This window comes from Dermacentor albipictus, chromosome 1 (assembly GCF_038994185.2).
Source record: "Dermacentor albipictus isolate Rhodes 1998 colony chromosome 1, USDA_Dalb.pri_finalv2, whole genome shotgun sequence".
Classification (NCBI taxonomy): domain Eukaryota; kingdom Metazoa; phylum Arthropoda; class Arachnida; order Ixodida; family Ixodidae; genus Dermacentor; species Dermacentor albipictus.
Genome location: NC_091821.1, coordinates 390838058 through 390855958, shown reverse-complemented (window position 1 = coordinate 390855958; position 17901 = coordinate 390838058). Strand labels below are relative to the sequence as shown.

The 17901-nt window shown below is 43.7% G+C and overlaps 1 protein-coding gene across 8 annotated transcripts in view; it reads right to left on the bottom strand.

The window, feature by feature from the left end:
• Positions 1-884: 884 nt before the first annotated feature.
• The window catches only part of LOC135914201 (angiomotin-like), a 130896-nt gene continuing 113879 nt past the window's right edge, over positions 885-17901 (bottom strand). For 7 of the 8 annotated variants that reach the window (XM_065446949.1, XM_065446957.1, XM_065447002.1 and 4 more), the window contains exons 4-14: positions 17127-17706; positions 15623-15663; positions 15452-15530; positions 15088-15233; positions 14490-14639; positions 12766-12882; positions 12606-12673; positions 10624-10758; positions 7963-8165; positions 6201-6343; positions 885-4289 (exon numbers count right to left, since the gene is read on the bottom strand). In XM_065446949.1, coding sequence (XP_065303021.1) covers positions 4224-4289; positions 6201-6343; positions 7963-8165; positions 10624-10758; positions 12606-12673; positions 12766-12882; positions 14490-14639; positions 15088-15233; positions 15452-15530; positions 15623-15663; positions 17127-17706 — 1728 coding nt within the window. In that variant the 3' untranslated portion in view covers positions 885-4223. Of the gene's footprint in view, positions 4290-5207; positions 5269-6200; positions 6344-7962; positions 8166-10623; positions 10759-12605; positions 12674-12765; positions 12883-14489; positions 14640-15087; positions 15234-15451; positions 15531-15622; positions 15664-17126; positions 17707-17901 lie in introns of all 8 variants that reach the window. The other variant, XM_065446965.1, reaches the window with a different exon arrangement.

The window sequence follows — 17901 nt, the reverse complement described above, 5'->3', positions numbered from 1 at the left end:
CTGGACTTTGACACTTTCTACATTATTTCAGCAAAAGAGGATCGCTTATAAGCAGCAAAATGAATAACTTCTAAAATTTGACGGCCAAGTCATGGCTTCACCCCGGACACTACAGTGACGCTCGATTTCACAGCGTCATTGCGGCCTTACCAGCCTCAGTTCAAGATTCTCAAAGGCAGTGTTGCCACTGGTCCCTTCTGTTTTTATGCATTTTCCACTAAACTAGGCTTGTAGCCTGGCAAGACTGGCATGTGTTTGCAATTCCAGAAGCGCAATGTACAAAGCTGTAAGGGATGCCAAAGAAGTAATAAAACAGCTCATACTGATAAAGAATTATTTAAAAACTCTCATTCATGTTGGGGTTGATTATGAATGGTTGGCTACTAAATGAAAAAATATGTTTTTCTTTTTGTTTAGTCTTGAAATGCCAGCCCCAGTCCATGAGCATGATGTCACCGAAATCCTAATATTATTCCTTTTTTTCTCATATTCGGGTTGCTATGGCCCAGTAGATGTTCTCGAAACTTGCGAAGTTCAGTCTTTGGCTCTCTTGAAATGTAATGTAGTGCGTCTTCAACAATTAAAAATGAATTAAGCAGGAGCAAACACCATCCCAATCTACGTTGTCACGGTGATCTGGAGTTTGGAAATTTGGTGCAGCAATACCACCCATTCTTCCTTTGAGTCTTTTGGCTTGTCATCTCACGGCAAGAGCGTATTTTGGTATTCTAGAATGGCAGTTTACTAATACAGCTGAAATCTTTCTGTTGAGTGTTTCTTTTACGGCTCGTGTTGGGGTGACTTTATGGTGTAAACGAAGCAGCTAATCTGCAAGCTGTCTACTGCAGCTGGCATGTTAGCTTGTAAATAAGCAGCAACAGAAGGAGAGAAGTATTTCTTCTTTTTTTTATTATTTGTCACAAAGTTATATAAGGAGGCTAATTTCTGCACCAATTGAACAAATTGTGAAGCAGTGCAGAATATTTACTATACAGAAAACAGCCTTGTTGAATAAAACATTGAGATACTAACCAATGACCCACATTATCTCTGTGCTTGAAAATAATAAAAAAGAAACTTGCAGGAAAACAAAACAAAAACTTGCTAAACATAAATGGCACCAGGACTAGAAAATATATTTCTTTTGCAGCAATTAGAACATTGCACAGCAGATGGCATACTAATAAAATGTATGAATGGAAAGGTAAAAAAAAATTGTAAAGATAAAGAAGCCAACGTGAATCGGAACAGCCCCCCTTTTTAACTGCAGTTAAAACCTGCACAATTACATGTACAGGTACACTGTGTACATGTGTGGATTTTTCTATCTAAAAGTTAACCAAGTAAGGCAGAACGGACAATTTTGCTTTTGTCCCCCAAGAACATCCGGGGCATTAAAATACACCAGCAAAACGTCGCTGCATCTCAACCGATATAAAAATTGGGGCTATACGGATTCGACTATAGTCCCCTTAGCCCCGTTTGACAGCTTACAAACAATGGCAAACAGACTTCCGACTCACGCCAACATTGCTGCCACTTTTGAGCAAGCACATTTGATTGACGCTATGCTACAGTTTTGTACCAGTTTAAAAAAATAAAGAAGCAAGGCTCTAAACAATAAAAATAATGAGAAAAAAAATAACAATGTGCTTTTGTTTGCTTTTTTTTCGCCAGCACACACCACAAAGAAAAACAAAACACGTCTTTTCATTCTCTGGCATTGTGCATATGCGACCAGCACACAGTGCTCAATGCGCCAGTCACTTTCTTTCCTAACGCACCCATACACACACACACACACACCCATATGCTAACAGATAAGCACAAGATATATATGTACACCGCAAAGCCAAACAGCAGGCAGGTGGCACAGTCTCCATTAGCACTACAGGGCACTTCCAATGGAAATGGAAAGTTTTGGAGAGAGAGAAAAAAAAAGAAAGAGCTGGAGAAGGTGACTGCCAGAGGTAGCTAGCTCACACTTTCCTGGGGCAGGAGACTTGTGCCAATGCACTCTCGATTGGCTCAAAAAAAAAAGAAAAAGATTCACTACTAAAGCACGCTAAAAAAGCTCTTACAGTATTCCACTTTGAAAAAATGAGCTTCCCAATAAAGGCTGCCATACTTGTGAGAGTCAAGTGTCGAGAACACGAAGGACCTACTTTGTTCTGGGAGGGACTTGAACGCGATGCAGTATTGAGAGAATGTGTGCCTTGTTGCAAAGCAAAGTTCTGGTACAATCAAATCTGCCACGTCACAACAGTGAGGCAGAGGGGAACGGGGTCAACAGTGGAATACTGTATAAAAGTTTCAGCACAGTCGTACTCAACAGTCGTCAGTCATTCCTGAAAGGAAAGGATGGTCCCCAAAAAGAGTGCAATAGCACCTGCCGCCTCGTTAATAGGCACCCCATTAACAGAAACGGCGTGGGGATGGATCAGTTGTGTAGACAAAATATGTAAGAGATTCTTTTGTTCTGGACAAGAAATGCACATATCTTCTACAGTCATTGTATCTCTATCATGACATCATCTCACACATGCCACTGCCACAAATGGCTGAGTGGCATAGAATTCCACCTTTCATTAATGCACAAGCCTTAGGATTAAACTCGTGCTCAATGGTGGCTTGTAGAAGTTTCACACTGTGAATGTGACAACCCTGCCACCAACATATTCTGGCTTGTAGTGCAGTGGAGAGCTTAAAAAAGAACTATTTCCTAAAACACTGCTTTAATGAACTGTACTCTCTACAAATGTGAAGGCACAACTGTACTCTTGCAGTGCTTTTCAAAAATGTAACATTTACATGAAATATATTAAAATATTCTTTCAACCGTTGTGTCGCCAAAATGGAGGTACAGGAAAGCCACCAAGGAGCACTAATTATCTGCTCCTATTTATCAGTGCATCCATAATACAAATCGTATTGACAGAAAATTAAAAGGAGACAAATACACAAAAGAAGGGGGATGGGGGCACTGAGTATGCGCAGGTAACCGGTTATCAGCTTGATCCACAGGCAGCTGATGTTAACACAACCCTCTCCAATGCTCTTCGACATGTGCAAGAGAGCATCATCGACAAACCGGCTTGTTCATGGCAACAGATAGTTTACTAAGCACTGGGTGCTGACACAATCTCTTCACAGCAGGTACATATGAAGAATGTGCAACTAAATAAGCTAAAAACTAACACTAAAAGAGACCACAGCTAAATTAATTCTTTTGCTTCCTTCTTCGGGCTACAAGTAAGCAGCAAAGAAGAAGAAAGAAAAGAAACTTGCACACAGGGAAGTCGCCCGCTCTCTTCTGGAGCACGGAGAGGGTGAAACCACATCTTGTAGACCGGCACACACTTCCTAATTTAGTTTTGCTGGCACCAAGAAACACTGACTAGCTTCTTCACAGAGGCACCAGTTCGCAAACCACAAAAGGACACACCTTACAACAAGCCATGGATCCCCCAGCACGCACCGAGTTAACATGCAAGTTTGACGCAGGGCATAGTCTGGCAGAAGGTTCACAGGAGACAGGAAGACCGATTCCACCAGGGCCCGAATGTTACAAATTCCATAAAGTGTAACAGAAAGCAAGATTCCAACCATAATGGCACGATCATCTAAAACAAAGCAAGCTTCATTCAGAAGCAGAGCACTAAACATTGTTCACCAGGTTCTTTCTTCTACATGGTGTAAATATTAGCACAGCAACTTTGGGACCTGGCAGACACAGACACACACACCGCTCTGCCTTGAAACTTCAGGGACAAAAAGAAGTGGCGCAGCCAATAAAAGAAGGGTGCCTCCTGATGACAGTGGAAGTGATGTCTCTTCCAGTCCGCACTAACTCGAGCACACGAAAAGCAAAGACATGAACTCTGCACACGCTGTCATTTACCAAGCACTCCCATGTTGGAAATAGTCAAAAACAAAAAGGAACGCATTCCTAAAAAGAAAAATGAACATCGAGTTCGCCAAGCTCCCTTGTTTTCCTTGTACATCAAACTGGGGCCAGTGAAACCAGCTGGCCAGCCAGCGAGCCGTCTCAGATGCAGTGGGTGTGATGGTGGCACGCATGTGCGCAAGTGCAGTGAAGAGTCATCACTGGGGAAGAAAAGAGGCACGCAGAGGAAAGAAGTCCGTGAGGCAGGAATGGGCAGCAGCAGATGAGTCAAGTGAGTGATCGCAGCAGGTGCGGGCAAGTAGACGGCTCTCTCTCTTCAGACCCTCCAAAGCCGAGTGGTGGTGTGTTCGTTGTCGAGCCGCAATGTGTCTATTATCAATTCCTGAAGCAGCAAACAAATAGATTACAAATAGGTGAGTAAAAACTGCCAGCCACATCATCAGCGCCATCACGTATAGCATAAAACGTCTATCACAGTCCTTCTTAAGTTTCTGTGGTGATCTGTCTTGGGTCAAGTGCATTAATGAACGAGCACTGATATACTATTTTGCACCTTACACATCGTCATGGCACAAAGGCATCCTGTGATGCAGCCGAGACATGACACAAATACTAATGATCGAAGGGGACAAGCAACTTGTAGCAGTGCCCATCTCTCCACCAAAGCAAAGCTGAATAAAGCATCCAGATGTGCAGCTCCTTAGAAATGAATAATTTCATCCTCGTTTGGCACAAGAAAGACTATTCATGATTTGAATGCTAGTGAAATGTAAGTAAGTCTCATTGCGAAGTTAAATGCCAATGCGGAACTAAATAATTTTATATTGCAATTTCATGCAAAGTCATTAACAATCAAAGCAAGCAATGTATATTGATGCTAGTGCATTCTCATAAGAGCAATCCCCAATACCAAACTTACATGCGATAAGCTAGATATGAAACTCCCTACAAAAAAGGGAGCATACCTTTCCTCACTAACACGCAACACGCATAGGGCTGGAACAGCTCTAGATAACCAAACATAATGCCATGCAGTTCAGTTCAACTTATGTCAATTTACACCATGCTGTGCATCTGCATTACACCTTCCGAGCACAGGAACAAACCATAGCAGACTACACACAATCAGCTTTATTTTGTCATTTAGTAGGCACATGGTTAGGACATATCACATCCGAGATATAGTTATCACAAATTGTGGTAGCAAACTCGAGCTTTTCAGGCTGTTAGCAAGCACACAGAAACAACACAGCGGGCACTGCGGTTTTTCGCCGTTCATAGTTCACACCCATGCGTTTACCTCATTTCCCTCGACACGAGCCGATATGCCCATCAAAGTTGTCGGTGATTTAAAAGAAAAACTGCAAATGTAAAGAGTTGCAAACCTTCAGAATGGCAACTCAAGCAAGCTATTACATTACTACTACAACTACTACACAGCTACTACAGTAGAATTCATTTTCAACAAGACTGAGCACTTGTAGGCAGCTAGTCACAATGTCAGATATGTGAAAGTTACAACACAGAACAGTGCAAGGCACCTATCACTGGCCATCATAAAATATTTCTGCCACATTAAACTAAATTCCAAGGTTTTACGTGCCAAAACATGATCCGATTATCAGGCATGCCATAGCGGGGGACTCTGGATTAATTTTGACCACCTGGGATTGTTTATTGTACACCTAAACCCGCATACGCGTACATTTTTTTCATTTCGCCCCTGTCGAAATGCAGCCTCCATCGCCAGAATTGAACCATCCATAGTGAGTGTTACCGCGGTGGGTATATCTGCCAGATCTACAGTCTTAAAAGCCACCAGATACTACTTATCATACTGACTGAAGTTGCCTGATCGTTAAGCAAACAAACCCTTTGAAAAGGTCTGCAAAAGCCTCATCATCATCAGAGCCACCCAGTTCTTCAGGAGCGATGGCATGTAACAGAAAAACTATGTTCTGGGCAACAGTAGTCAAACAAGGAATGTCTTAGCCTGGCACCAAAATTTTAACAAGGAGACTTGTTTTTGTAAGACTAAGGGGACCTTGAAACAATGGCTCCAGCCTGAGACATCCCTTGTTCAATCACAGTTTATCTCTTCAAATATCCATCTTCCTGTAAACCTTGCATTGTGGGCAGTACTTTATGATCAATGTTTTTGTTGATATATCCTGAAGTAATTTTAGGTAAACAACCAGAATGTAAACAAATTGAGAAAATGAAACATTCATTCAATGAGCCTATAGCTTAATGAACTAGCAGCAATATGGTATAAAGAGAGAATGTTTCTGACCTTGTTAGAGAGTCGGGACCCAAACTCCTTGAGCTGTTCATCGATACTCTTCTTGGAATCTGAGCACTGTGACTGCGAGACTGAAGTACTTGTTGCACTAGCTGCTGCTTCACTGGTGACCACACCGGAGAGACTAGAAGAGCCTGAAACAAGTTCCATTCATTGCATTTCATTCATTCATTTATTCACTCATTTATTTATCCATTGCAGAAGCAAACACAAATAGAAGGAAGCACCTAAATTGCGTTAGCTTGTTTTTACAGATCAACAGAATTTTGCTTGAATTATTGAAATTTTGAATCAGCCAATGTTGATACAAATATAAGGCAATGTAGAATATGGTTTATTACTCATGTTGAATTCCAATGGCAGATTGCGAGTGTCCGGCCGCATCACGAACGGAACGTGTCGCTTCGATTGAGGATGCTCTCGCTAAATATGCGAATGGAATGTGTGCGTTCTCGCGGGGGCACTTAGTACAGGAAAATCAAGTGAGAGGGTGTTAGACTAGAGGTGGATCGGGTAGGCCTCATCACCATCACCACCATCATCTGGATCATCCCACTATTTCATCCGTTTGCTCTTCTTCCGTGTCAAAAGAATCATCACTGGATTCGGAGCTGAGTCGGAGCTGTCACTATTCAGGAGCAAGAACAAAAACGAATGGCACGACGTAACGTCCATGTTTTCCACGCCGTCCATAGCTGCTCGCGACCCGAAATAGATGACCTTGACAGGAAGCAGAGGCGGGCGAAGGAAATACATCACGCGGACCTTCCGGTCACATCTGCCGATTTCGGCGGAGCAAATGTGTTTGCTCCTCAGAGCAATCCGGAATCGGTGGCTGCTCTCAATCTGCCATAGGAACACACAATTCACGTTCTCATTCTGCCATTGGAATAGTGGTGCTCCATACAGAGCAGAAAAACTTGATCTGGATCTACCTTTGTAATTCAACATTACACATGCATTTCTTGTTCCATTCCGATAGCTAGATTCTCAGGACAGCTATATGAAAAGATCCATACATGATCAGGCAGCAGCTAAGCCTGTTGCACCATTTTGTAGCTATGCCCATCAACAAATGCATGCAGTGGCATTAATATAAAACAAGGGCTTATTTTCACTATTTACACATCATGAATGTCCTCTCTAAAGCTTGTTTTGGCTGCATTCCCCTGCCATGTTTACCCATACAGTCCAAAAAAACTGAAATACTTGCTTGTCTTGCTTGAGTACCACAGATTCAAAATGCATTGCAAACACGGCAGCCCAACAAAAATATTTAGCTTTTGTATTAATTAACCGAAATTAGTCTACTTGTTAGTTATCGCAAGCCCACTGTACTGTACTGTCAGTGATATTTTAGCAAGAAGGAGGCAAAGTGGAATCAAAAGCAGGACTGGGAATAGCATGTTCACCTGGACTAGTCAATACACTCACTGCAGCTTCAAAAGTAATAGCTAAGCAAGCTAAGTATGCTACATACAAAAGCAGGAGTAACATACACTTATGCTGCTGACAACTCCTCTCTCTTATGCATGTGTGTGTGGTTCTGTGTGTGTGTCATTGAGAAACAGCACAAGCTGTGACTACATGCGTGATGCATGGTTCTAAATTTTGGTACATGGAATGGGTCAAGTGTACCCAAAATCAGTAGAGTTCTAGCATGCATGACAAAACATTCCTTCAATTCTAAGACAAATGTACCAAAAAGTATCTTCCAGGCCTGGCCCACAGATAATGGCAGCGGAATTCTCACCAATCTCATCCTTGCTCCCTGTCCTGCGATGTGCAGCTGTCCCCGTAGCGGCAGAGCCCAACGTGACGGAGGAAGCTGCCCGTGCATGCCGTGGTCGCCCCATGACAGCGCTCTGCAGTACCGCATCTTTCTCCTGGGAGTGCTGTTGCAGTACTCGAATCATGGCGTCTTTCTCTGCGAGCCGGGACTCCAGGTCCTTCAGCCTACACACAACAAGAAAGGCATGCATAAAGATGGGGCCCAAGTCGCATGCTTCGTGAGGGCAGACACATGCGAATATTAGGGTACTGCAATGTATACAGGTCTTTAATTGTCTTTCATGTAGCACTGTTACTCAATCTGAGCTCCTTGAGTTTTCAAATCATGCTCGGAGAAGCACAAATTGTTTAGTACTGCCATGGAAACCACACAGCCCAACTTTTCTATTCAGCGGCATATATTATCAGGCTAACAAAGGGCGGACAAGTTAGGCCTAACTAGACTGCATCCTTTCGTTTCTCCTTTGGTCATTTTTAAAGGTGTCCTGAACCACCCCTTGGGCTTGGTGAAAAAACACAGTCCATGGATAGCATACACTGCTGTGAACATCTCAACCAAATTTCGAAGCTGTATGCAGTGCGTGGAGCTTGCAAGCTTGCAAGTCACCTTTTACTCCAATGCTCTTCTTTCAACAGAAGCCTCCTCCTCACTCTTTTCGGGCTGCTTTATATTGTAATATATCAGATTCCCATATGCAGCTGCTATTGACCAGTAGCTGACACCAATCAAGAAGGGCATTTTGATCAGTGCAGTTCTTACTGTTACTGTGTATATTTATTGATGCAGTTTAATAAACAGGCTGAAGTAAGCAAAAATCTGCTTTCGAATTTTGATAATCACGTACTTCTGGAAGAAGCTGACTGTCATGTACTCACGCTTTGCCACGGCCACCCGCATAGGAATTCAGCTTTGGCAACCCTGCTTATCGGTGCCGTAGTCGTCGGTCCTCACTAACTTTGACTACTTTTGAACACTCAGCTAGCCTCGAACCACGAGAAACGCAAGGTTGGACCCCACGCACGCTTGCCAGAGCGCATGCACTCACTTTTCGTTAGATGCCTTGGCAGACTTTGCTTCATATTGGGTGACTGATAGTGCTTCAATATGCACAGACTGAATGTGGCTGCTATCTGTCAGCCAAGTTGGTGCAGGATAAAGCTGGTCTGCACCATGTAGTACGGCCAGACTGGAGCATATGAGCATGAGTGCACATTCAAGCCCTGTCGTACACAAAGCAAACACCGCGCATATGCACTACAGTTGCACGTGGCTACAGTATGTTACAGAGTGTAGATACCATGGATGCACATGTTTATCAAGCAATTACATAACCACATATCAAATGGCTGCTCTGATTGCATTTCTAGTGCTTATTGAGACACATTTAAAATTATTAGGGTGGCCCATAGCAAGTACCTTTATTAGAGCAAGATTTCAATAAACTGTTTGGTCTATGCATTGTCAAGAATGGCGAGTTGCGCAACAAGATTGCCACCTTGCCACCCGATTACGACAAGGGGTGCAAGACGCGCACCTCTCCCTCTCCGTCGCTGCAGCTGGGAGGCGTTCAAAGAAGCGGCCTTTGCGTTGGAATCCGCCGCCTTCCTCCAGCCCCTTCGACATTGTGACGGGACTAGTTCGGTGCGTGAACAATGATTCCGGAGTTCCCCAACGCGGAGCTGATTTGAAACGCTGGACAAGCTGCCGTGGGGACGACGTATTTTGAGCGTCTCACGCTTCGGCCTAGCACGGAACAACGAGCGACCCTCGATCAGCGCCGATAGTTTCCCGGAACGGCACCCCGCGCGGTTGCCTCTGTGAACAGAGCGCGGTTGCCTTTGTGTACGTAAACTGGTCTGCAGAGCAGCTGCGAGTTGGTGATGTGTAAACGAACAGTCGCCGCGTCGTAGGACCGGCGGATCGAGTGTATAAAAACTGTGGTTGTGCGAATGCTGAGGACACACTTCTCTTGAGCAGTCATGTTAGACTGAGTCACTTCTCTCATGCAGTCCTGTTGGACTAATACTCTTTTTCTCAAGCAGTCATGTTAGACTGATTTAATTTCTGTAAATAAACCCTTTTCCTCGTTCTCGATGAGAAGCAGTTCTTCACTTCATCAACGATCTCAGCGTAAATAAGTTGGACGACGGCATGGGCCAGCTACCTCCGAATTCATGCCGTACTCCAATCTTGGCAAAGGACCACGGACGATGGGATTGAGCCCCCAATCCTGACAGCATGCATTGGTGCTTATGCTCCTGGTTATTACCTGCAGCCATATGCTGGGAGCTAAATGCTCAGTGCTCCATTATCCTATGATAAAAACAACCATGTCCGCTCTGACTCTCTGCGTAACTTTCTCAAGTTACTCTTTCATCAAATGCAACCTGTAAAAAATTATTGCTGGCAGCAGGCACTCGTAATCGAATATGTTTATAAGTCCGATCCATGCATACACAGAGGACTTGAAGATTATGCACAATGAACACACAACAGCCATCCACTGCAACCAGATGGAACAACAGCCAAGCAGCTGATGACACACCACGTTACTGCTGCTAATTTTGCCAGAAAAACAGCAAAGCCATTGCTCACAAATGGCAAGGCTAAGGAAGCACTCACTTTCCTTCCTGCTCAGCGCACTTTCGTTGTGATGCATAGAGCTCGTCCATCTGCTTGAGCTTCTCTGACCGGACCTGCGCAATCAGCTTCTCGCTCTCCTGGGAGGTGCGCTCCAATGCAGCTATCTTGGCATCCCTGTAAACAATGTGAAAGTGATCACAAGTTATAGAGGCTTAACATTTCCATTGTGGCTTTCCAGATTTCACAAAAGGCACAACACGTAGAAGTCCCTATATCAGGCAATGGCAAACATTTGAAGCAAGTTAAGGCATACCCTACAAACATGAAACCTCTGAACTTTGTGCTCATTATCATTTGTATGAGAACTGAGCACTTGGACACAAGCATCAACTACACAGCCATTTCAATGCCAGCTGTACAACTACAACAAAGTCAGTAACCAATAAATCCAAATCATTGGTGGCATTGTCATGTGCACTATTGAAGCACTGTACAACAGTGACAACTTTTGAATGCAGTATGGTTTCTTGTTTGGTTTTTCTAACATGATTGTCTTTTTAGGATAACCGTTTATCATGTGCTTCGTTGATTCTGGGCCAACCTGTACTGAAAGCTGCCAACTCGATAGCACAGCAATGTTGCCAATAAAACAGCACAGTTAAAGGGACACTAAAGGCAAATACTAAGGCAATGTGGACTGTTTAAATACCATTTCAGAAACCTCGCAACGTTTGTTTGGTGCCAAGAAAAGACTTAGCTTACGAGAAAATTGCATCTGAAGGGTCCGAATACCTTTTTTTTTTTTTTAATTCAAACCTCCTGCCATTAAACCGGCAGAGTGGTGACGTTGCATACACCATCACCACCCTTTGCTGCCATAAATGAGTAAAATGGCACCCGACAGACGGCGGTACCAAGCCAAGGCAGAGCAGTGGATTCACCGCTGCAGCTGCTTTTTAGTCAAGTGGCACAGACCATTCGGGTATCTCACGACATCGCATGGAAGTTGAATTCTCCGCTACTTGCCGTTTGTGCGAGTTTTGCAAACCAGCAAAATGAGCGCAGCAACACGCAATAACGGAACTACTAAAATGCGAAAGCACGGGTGGTGTGGAGTCGAGCGAAAACTAAACCATTCGACCGCCTGCGTCATTCTCAAGGGTAACATCAATGAGCTCCTTTTTTCTAAAAATGAAATACAACTGGCTAAGTGGCACTTTATTTAATCTTATAATGCAATACAATGATGTTTTTATAACGAGTAGTTGAGTACTAGTGACATAATTTAAATGAGGAGTGTTGTCGTCATCGTGCAAGCACTTGAATGTCCCAGGGGAGTCTCTAATCATGCCCTGCATTTACCTCAATTTCTCGATTACTAAGGCCCTGTTCGCGATAATATTGACACCTTAGAGATTTCCTAACTAATCTATCACTCTAGCTTGACATAATATTTTTCCTTTAGTGTCCCTTTACAGTGGAACAGTATGTAAGGTGTCAAAGCAGACCGATACACAGGTGGGAGCAGCAGCCAGTGCGGAGCCACACTGCTGGGTCAGATGCGCAGGCGCATGAGTTGATGTGCTGCAGAGAGCATGGTTGACAGAGTGGCATGTTTGAATTAACTGCTCTAAACGCTTACGCATTTGAGTTACTGGGCATTTTCACACGCTGAAATACAAATAATTTTGAAAGGGCCACAGCGTCAGCTAGAATAAACCAGAAGTTCAAATTGACAAGATTCCATTATGTCGGGCCACTTTTTTTAGTTCCCTTGTTGAGCGAAAATTCAGTCAGTTGTGTTATGACTTCACAGATTGAGACGAGATCTGAACCAAGGGAAAATGATGCTGGTAGCATTTTACGCAGTACACCTGTATCTGTGTAGTCCCGGCATGTCGCACTTCTTCACGCCTCACACAGATACAGCAAATGATGGCGAAAATGCCACTCTGTAGGAGAGTCTATGCTAAAACCATGCCTGCAACAACAGAAAAAACAAGTTGTGCAGCAACACTTACTTGGGTACAGAAGCAGCATCCACAGCAATTTGGCGCATTGTGCTTTCCTCCAGGTATCTCTGCTCCCACTGGAAGCATAGAAAAGAAAACAAAGCTTAAAATGTGCCCTACAATTTCACATGCTAATATGTGCCATTCTATTTTTCGACTGGCTACCCACCTTTGACACTTCGTTTTCCAGGCCAATTATCTTCTCCTCGTACTCTCTCAATGTCTTCTTGAGGATCTCCACATCCTCCGATTCCTTCCTTGGATTGCTAGGCGATTTACCATCGGTCTGAAGGCACAAGAAATTAAGCAAAGTTACTCACAACTCGATAGATCAGATGCGTTTTGGACACACTTTACACAGCAAGCAAAGGACAGACTACTGTTGATAAGCAGTATTTCCAACTTGCAACTTTACATAATTCCTGGAAGTAACTCTCTGAATACCCTCGCATGTGAATTAATTTGTTTTTAGTGCTGCCTGTGTGCCTCCTCCTTAAAGGGACACTAAAGGCAAAAACTAAGTCGACGTGGACTGCTAAAATACAATTCCAGAAATCTTGCAGCACTTGTTTCGTGCCAAGATAACGCTTAGATTACGAGAAAGCTGCATCTGAAGGGTCTGCATACCTTTAGCACAATTCAAACTGCCTGCCTCCAAGCAGGGAGTGGCGATTGGATACGCCATCGCTAAGTAAAACGATACCTGACAGACAGCGCTACGGTTTTCAGTGCAAAACGCTAACGTGCGGCCATGGAGAAACCGAGCTAAGACAGAGCTTTGGATTCACCGCTGCAGCTGCTTTTGGTCAAGTGGCGTGGCCCGTTCGGGAATCCCGTGACATTGCACGGACATGGCATTCGCTGCTAGTTGCAGTTTGTGCGATTTTCGCAAGCCAACAAAACCAGCGTTCCCTACTAAAATGCAAAAGTGCGGGCTGCGCAGAGTGGAGAAACTGAAACCTTTTGACTACCCCCGTCGATGTCACATGTAATGTCAATTAGTTCTTTTTTCTAAAAATCAAACAACATTGCGCAAGTAGCATTTTCCTTCGTCTTATAATGCTAAAGAACAATGACCCTTTTATTAGAAGTAGTTGAGTACTAGTGACATAATTACAAGGAGGAATGCCTTTATCATAGGGCTAGTGCTTGAATGTCCCGGGGGAGTCTCTAATCGTGTCCTGCATTTGCTTCAATTTCTCTATTACTAAAGCTCTGTTCGCGATAACATTGATGCCTTATGCCTTCTCAAACACTTAACTATCACTTAGCTTGACTTAATATTCGCCTTTAGTGTCCCTTTATATAGTGTCTGCTCAGTGAGTCACACCTTTCAGAGTATTTGATTAGAATGCAAAGTTAATATGTGAAATAAAACTGAGCTTTCACAGCCAACAAAGAGTTGCCCTTTTATACATGTAACAGCACATTTCTGTGGTGCATTATGCAAAGCTACAGTGCTCCATCTACAGCTTCGTTTTTCTTTATTTTCATTTTTAGCTTTTCTTTCTTTTCAGAGCAGCATTAGAGCAACCGAGATTTCTTATGAAGCACATGGTACATGTGTACAAGTTGTGTGAACACCTGGAACTAGCAGTGTTCAAAAAGGTGAACAATGAGAAAAGAAAGAAGAGGAGGAACACCATAGATTTAAACACGCCAATTATGAGGAATATTCCTAAGGTACTCAAAACGACCTAGATCATATATACAGGAACAAATTTGTAGGGCTGGGATTATTAATGAAACAGAAAAGCAAGTAAAAGATTCATTCAAATGAGAATCATTTGAGCATGCATGCTGCAACAAAATAACTGTAGTTAACTGAGAAAGTCTCAAAACATAAAGAAAGCTACTGCACTGTGTGTCAAATGACAGAAACACGTTACCCACCTTTTGTGCGCTAAGGTTTTCTACATCCCGCTCCAGCTGGCTTCGGAAACGCTTCTCCATCTGCAGCCTCCGTTCACTCGCCATCTGCATTTCGGCTAGATGCTTCTGAAGCTGACCAGCCCGCTCCACATAAAACTGCTTCTTGCGACACTGCAGTGAAAAAAAAAGAAAAAAAAAGTAGTGTGATACAGCGTTTCTCGAAGACATCAGAGAAGCAGAAAAAGACAATGACAGGCAGGTTCTCGAAAGTGCCACTGCTTAACAGAACAAGATTGAATATAATGCTAACCTTGCATTTCAAAAACTGTAACCAGAAGTCTGGACATTTAGCTCACTTAGTGCGCCCGGCATCATAAATTTACTCAATCTGCACCCCATCGACAACCCAAGAAGTATTTCTAAGGCTTAGACAGGGCGCACGACAACTACATAAACACGCACATTGAAATGCATGGAAGAGAATGTAGTGTCTACGGTTACCGGAGTCAGACAACCTGTTGCACTATGAAGAAATATATTCATTCAACACACACACACACGTGCACATATAGTTTGCAGGTGGAGCCATCCTTCAGGCAGGCATGTTACCAGTTCCTACCTCTTCTTCCAATTTGACCACGTTGGCTTGTGCATTGTTCAGTGCATTGTCAAGGATATCGATGTGGTTGCGCTGCTCCTGCAGTGTCGCTCGTTGTGCCTGTAGCTCTATCTCCTTGCGCTCCTTCTCAGCAGTAAGCTCCTTGTCTGCACAAAGTAAAACAGGAATCCCATGGTTGCAAAACTCCCTTAGGCAATTATATAATGATTAATGCTACAAGAATACCACAAGTACTACAAGAATAGGATGTCTTTCACTAGGCACCTAATGTTAATTTAAATTGCATGCATATGTCTGCACTTCAGTCACCTCAAATTGGGTATCTCGTATATGCCTATGTGAAACTGAATGAAAGGACATTTACTTTGCGTGAGAAGCTGTGCAATTAGCACATCCCTTCTGCTGACTTCTTTCTTCAGGTCAGAGTCACTGTGGTCTGGCAGCTGCAAACCAAACACATGCCACATTTGAGAACTCTTGGCAGTACATAAATGAAAGAACTACATGTGATGTAGGTAGTCTTTACAACACTTACCGATCGAATGGACAGCTGTGTCAGTGTGGCATCCAGTTGCTCTGTACAAGTAAAGTAAGCAAATACAATTTAGCGTTCCTTGCATGAAAAAGTGGTTCCAGAACAGCTGTGCATCAATAAGTCCCACATTAAAATCCAAGAACCATTCCTAGAACAACGTGCTTGCTGATTAAGTCGATGACAGAGAAAAGTACCAAGTGCTTTTTTGGTTCCCTTGGTCAATATGACATGTGAAAGCGCATGCCCCCACACACATATAAACATGTGCGCACACACATGTACACATAAGAAGACATGAAGGAACATAACTTTTGTTCCCAATATGGGGTGTGTGTATGCTCACATTACTGCGTGTCCTGTCCCTTTGCCCTATCTTTCTGACTTCCTTTTGTGCAATGTCACATTATCAACTGGGCACATGCTCATTATTAATTCTGCCCTTCTCCTGGTTTACGTTCTTTCACCAGTAAATATTAATTTATACATGCAAACAAAGGTTTAAGTCTGAGCCACAAGGCAGTGAAGGCCTTGATAAAGGTCTCAGAGGATTATACAGCTAAATTGCAAATGGACCTCAATCCCTAACCCATCCTAACTCCATGAAGATATTGCTACTGCTCAAGTTAAGTGAAACAGTCACTATACTACGAAAGCACTCTTTATTAACCTATGATAAACAGTTTCTTGAGAAACACTCTTCAGATGCTAAAATTGAAGAAATCCCAAAATTATATTTCAGGAACCGCCAAGTACGCTCGCAAAGAATAGTGACCACTTAAGTTGAGGGATAGTGCAACCCTACGCTGAATCAAGGTGATAAAGGTGAGCAAGAACTCAAAAGCCTAGAAATGAAACCATAGCTTATGTACAGACATCACACAATGCCTCAATGAATGCAAGCCACAAGAAGACAGGCTTATTCTTTCCCTTAACCATGGTCTAACAAGCACCAACTGACGGGACTAACTGAACTTTAGGCTTCTCATAATTTTATCTCTTCTCTATTCCCATGGTCATTTTTATGCATGATCAACCTCCCAAAAAAGCACAGTGGCTGACCAATGACAACCACGCCGCTTTCTAGAAATTGTGAGTAAGATGGCCAACTAGATTTCGGCTGCACATGTCCTGAATCTTGATAAGGGGCAGGCAATACAGACCAGTTCAACAATGACAGACCGGTGCTGCCACCTTGCCATAATGGTAACACTAGGCTGGTAATGGATGTTTATTTAGCCAATGCTGCAAGCAGCCATGTTAAGAAAACACATTCAACATGTGTTTTTGGTGTCAGCGCACTCAATTGCCTTGCTGATATCAGGTTAGTCGCAGTACCATGGAATCAGTCATATAGTTTAAAAGCATCCACACTAATGAAACTATGAGCAGATGCTGCTAGCGCAACCGCACCGTCTGACTCTACTTCGAAATGACCCTCACGCTTGTCACAAATGTCATGCAGTCACAGCTGTCTCCCTCTTCATGCTGACCATGAAAGGCCTACCTTTGAGTCGGCGTGACACCTCTTGCGACTTGCTGAGCTCCCGCTCAAGACGAGACTGCATGGCACCGTGCAAGCGCTCGCGCTTCTCTGTTGACTGCGCCAGGCTGTCGTGGTCGTTCTGCAGCTTCTGCAGCTCCAATTCCAACCGCTGCAGCCGGGACACCTTGCTGTAGTACATGTCCAGCTCAGCCTTCAGAGCGCTATTCTCTTCAAGCAACTGCTGCACCGCCTGCACTGCAGTCTCCGGTTCCAAGGTCATGGCACTTCCACTGGGACGAGCATGCGCCTGCTGCTGTTGCTGTAGCTGCTGTTGCTGTAGCTGCTGTTGCTGTAGTTGCTGTAGTTGCTGTTGCTGTAGTTGCTGCTGCTGCTGTTGCTGCTGGTAAAGAAGTGCAGCTGCAGCAGCAGCCATGTTGGTTTGCTGCTGCAACTGCTGTTGGTACTGCTGCTGCATCGATTGCTGCTGCGAAAACATGCGCGGCGGCGATCCCCTGCCACTACCTACACCTCCACTTGTGGCTGCCTCAATGTCAACTGCTGCGACCTTCCAACGTGGAGAGCTGCTGCCTCCATTCACAACCTGCAAGAATGCGCAACATTTTCATGTCGTTGAACACACATTTACTGATTTAAAAAATATGCATGTGCATGTCTCGGTAATCACAAGTCTATGAGGATATGTAAAAAGAAGTGGGCAGTAAATGGGAAGCAATAAAACATGAGGGTGAGACACGATAAACTGTGCAGCAGGCCAGGCTGCCTTGGCAAGTGTGGC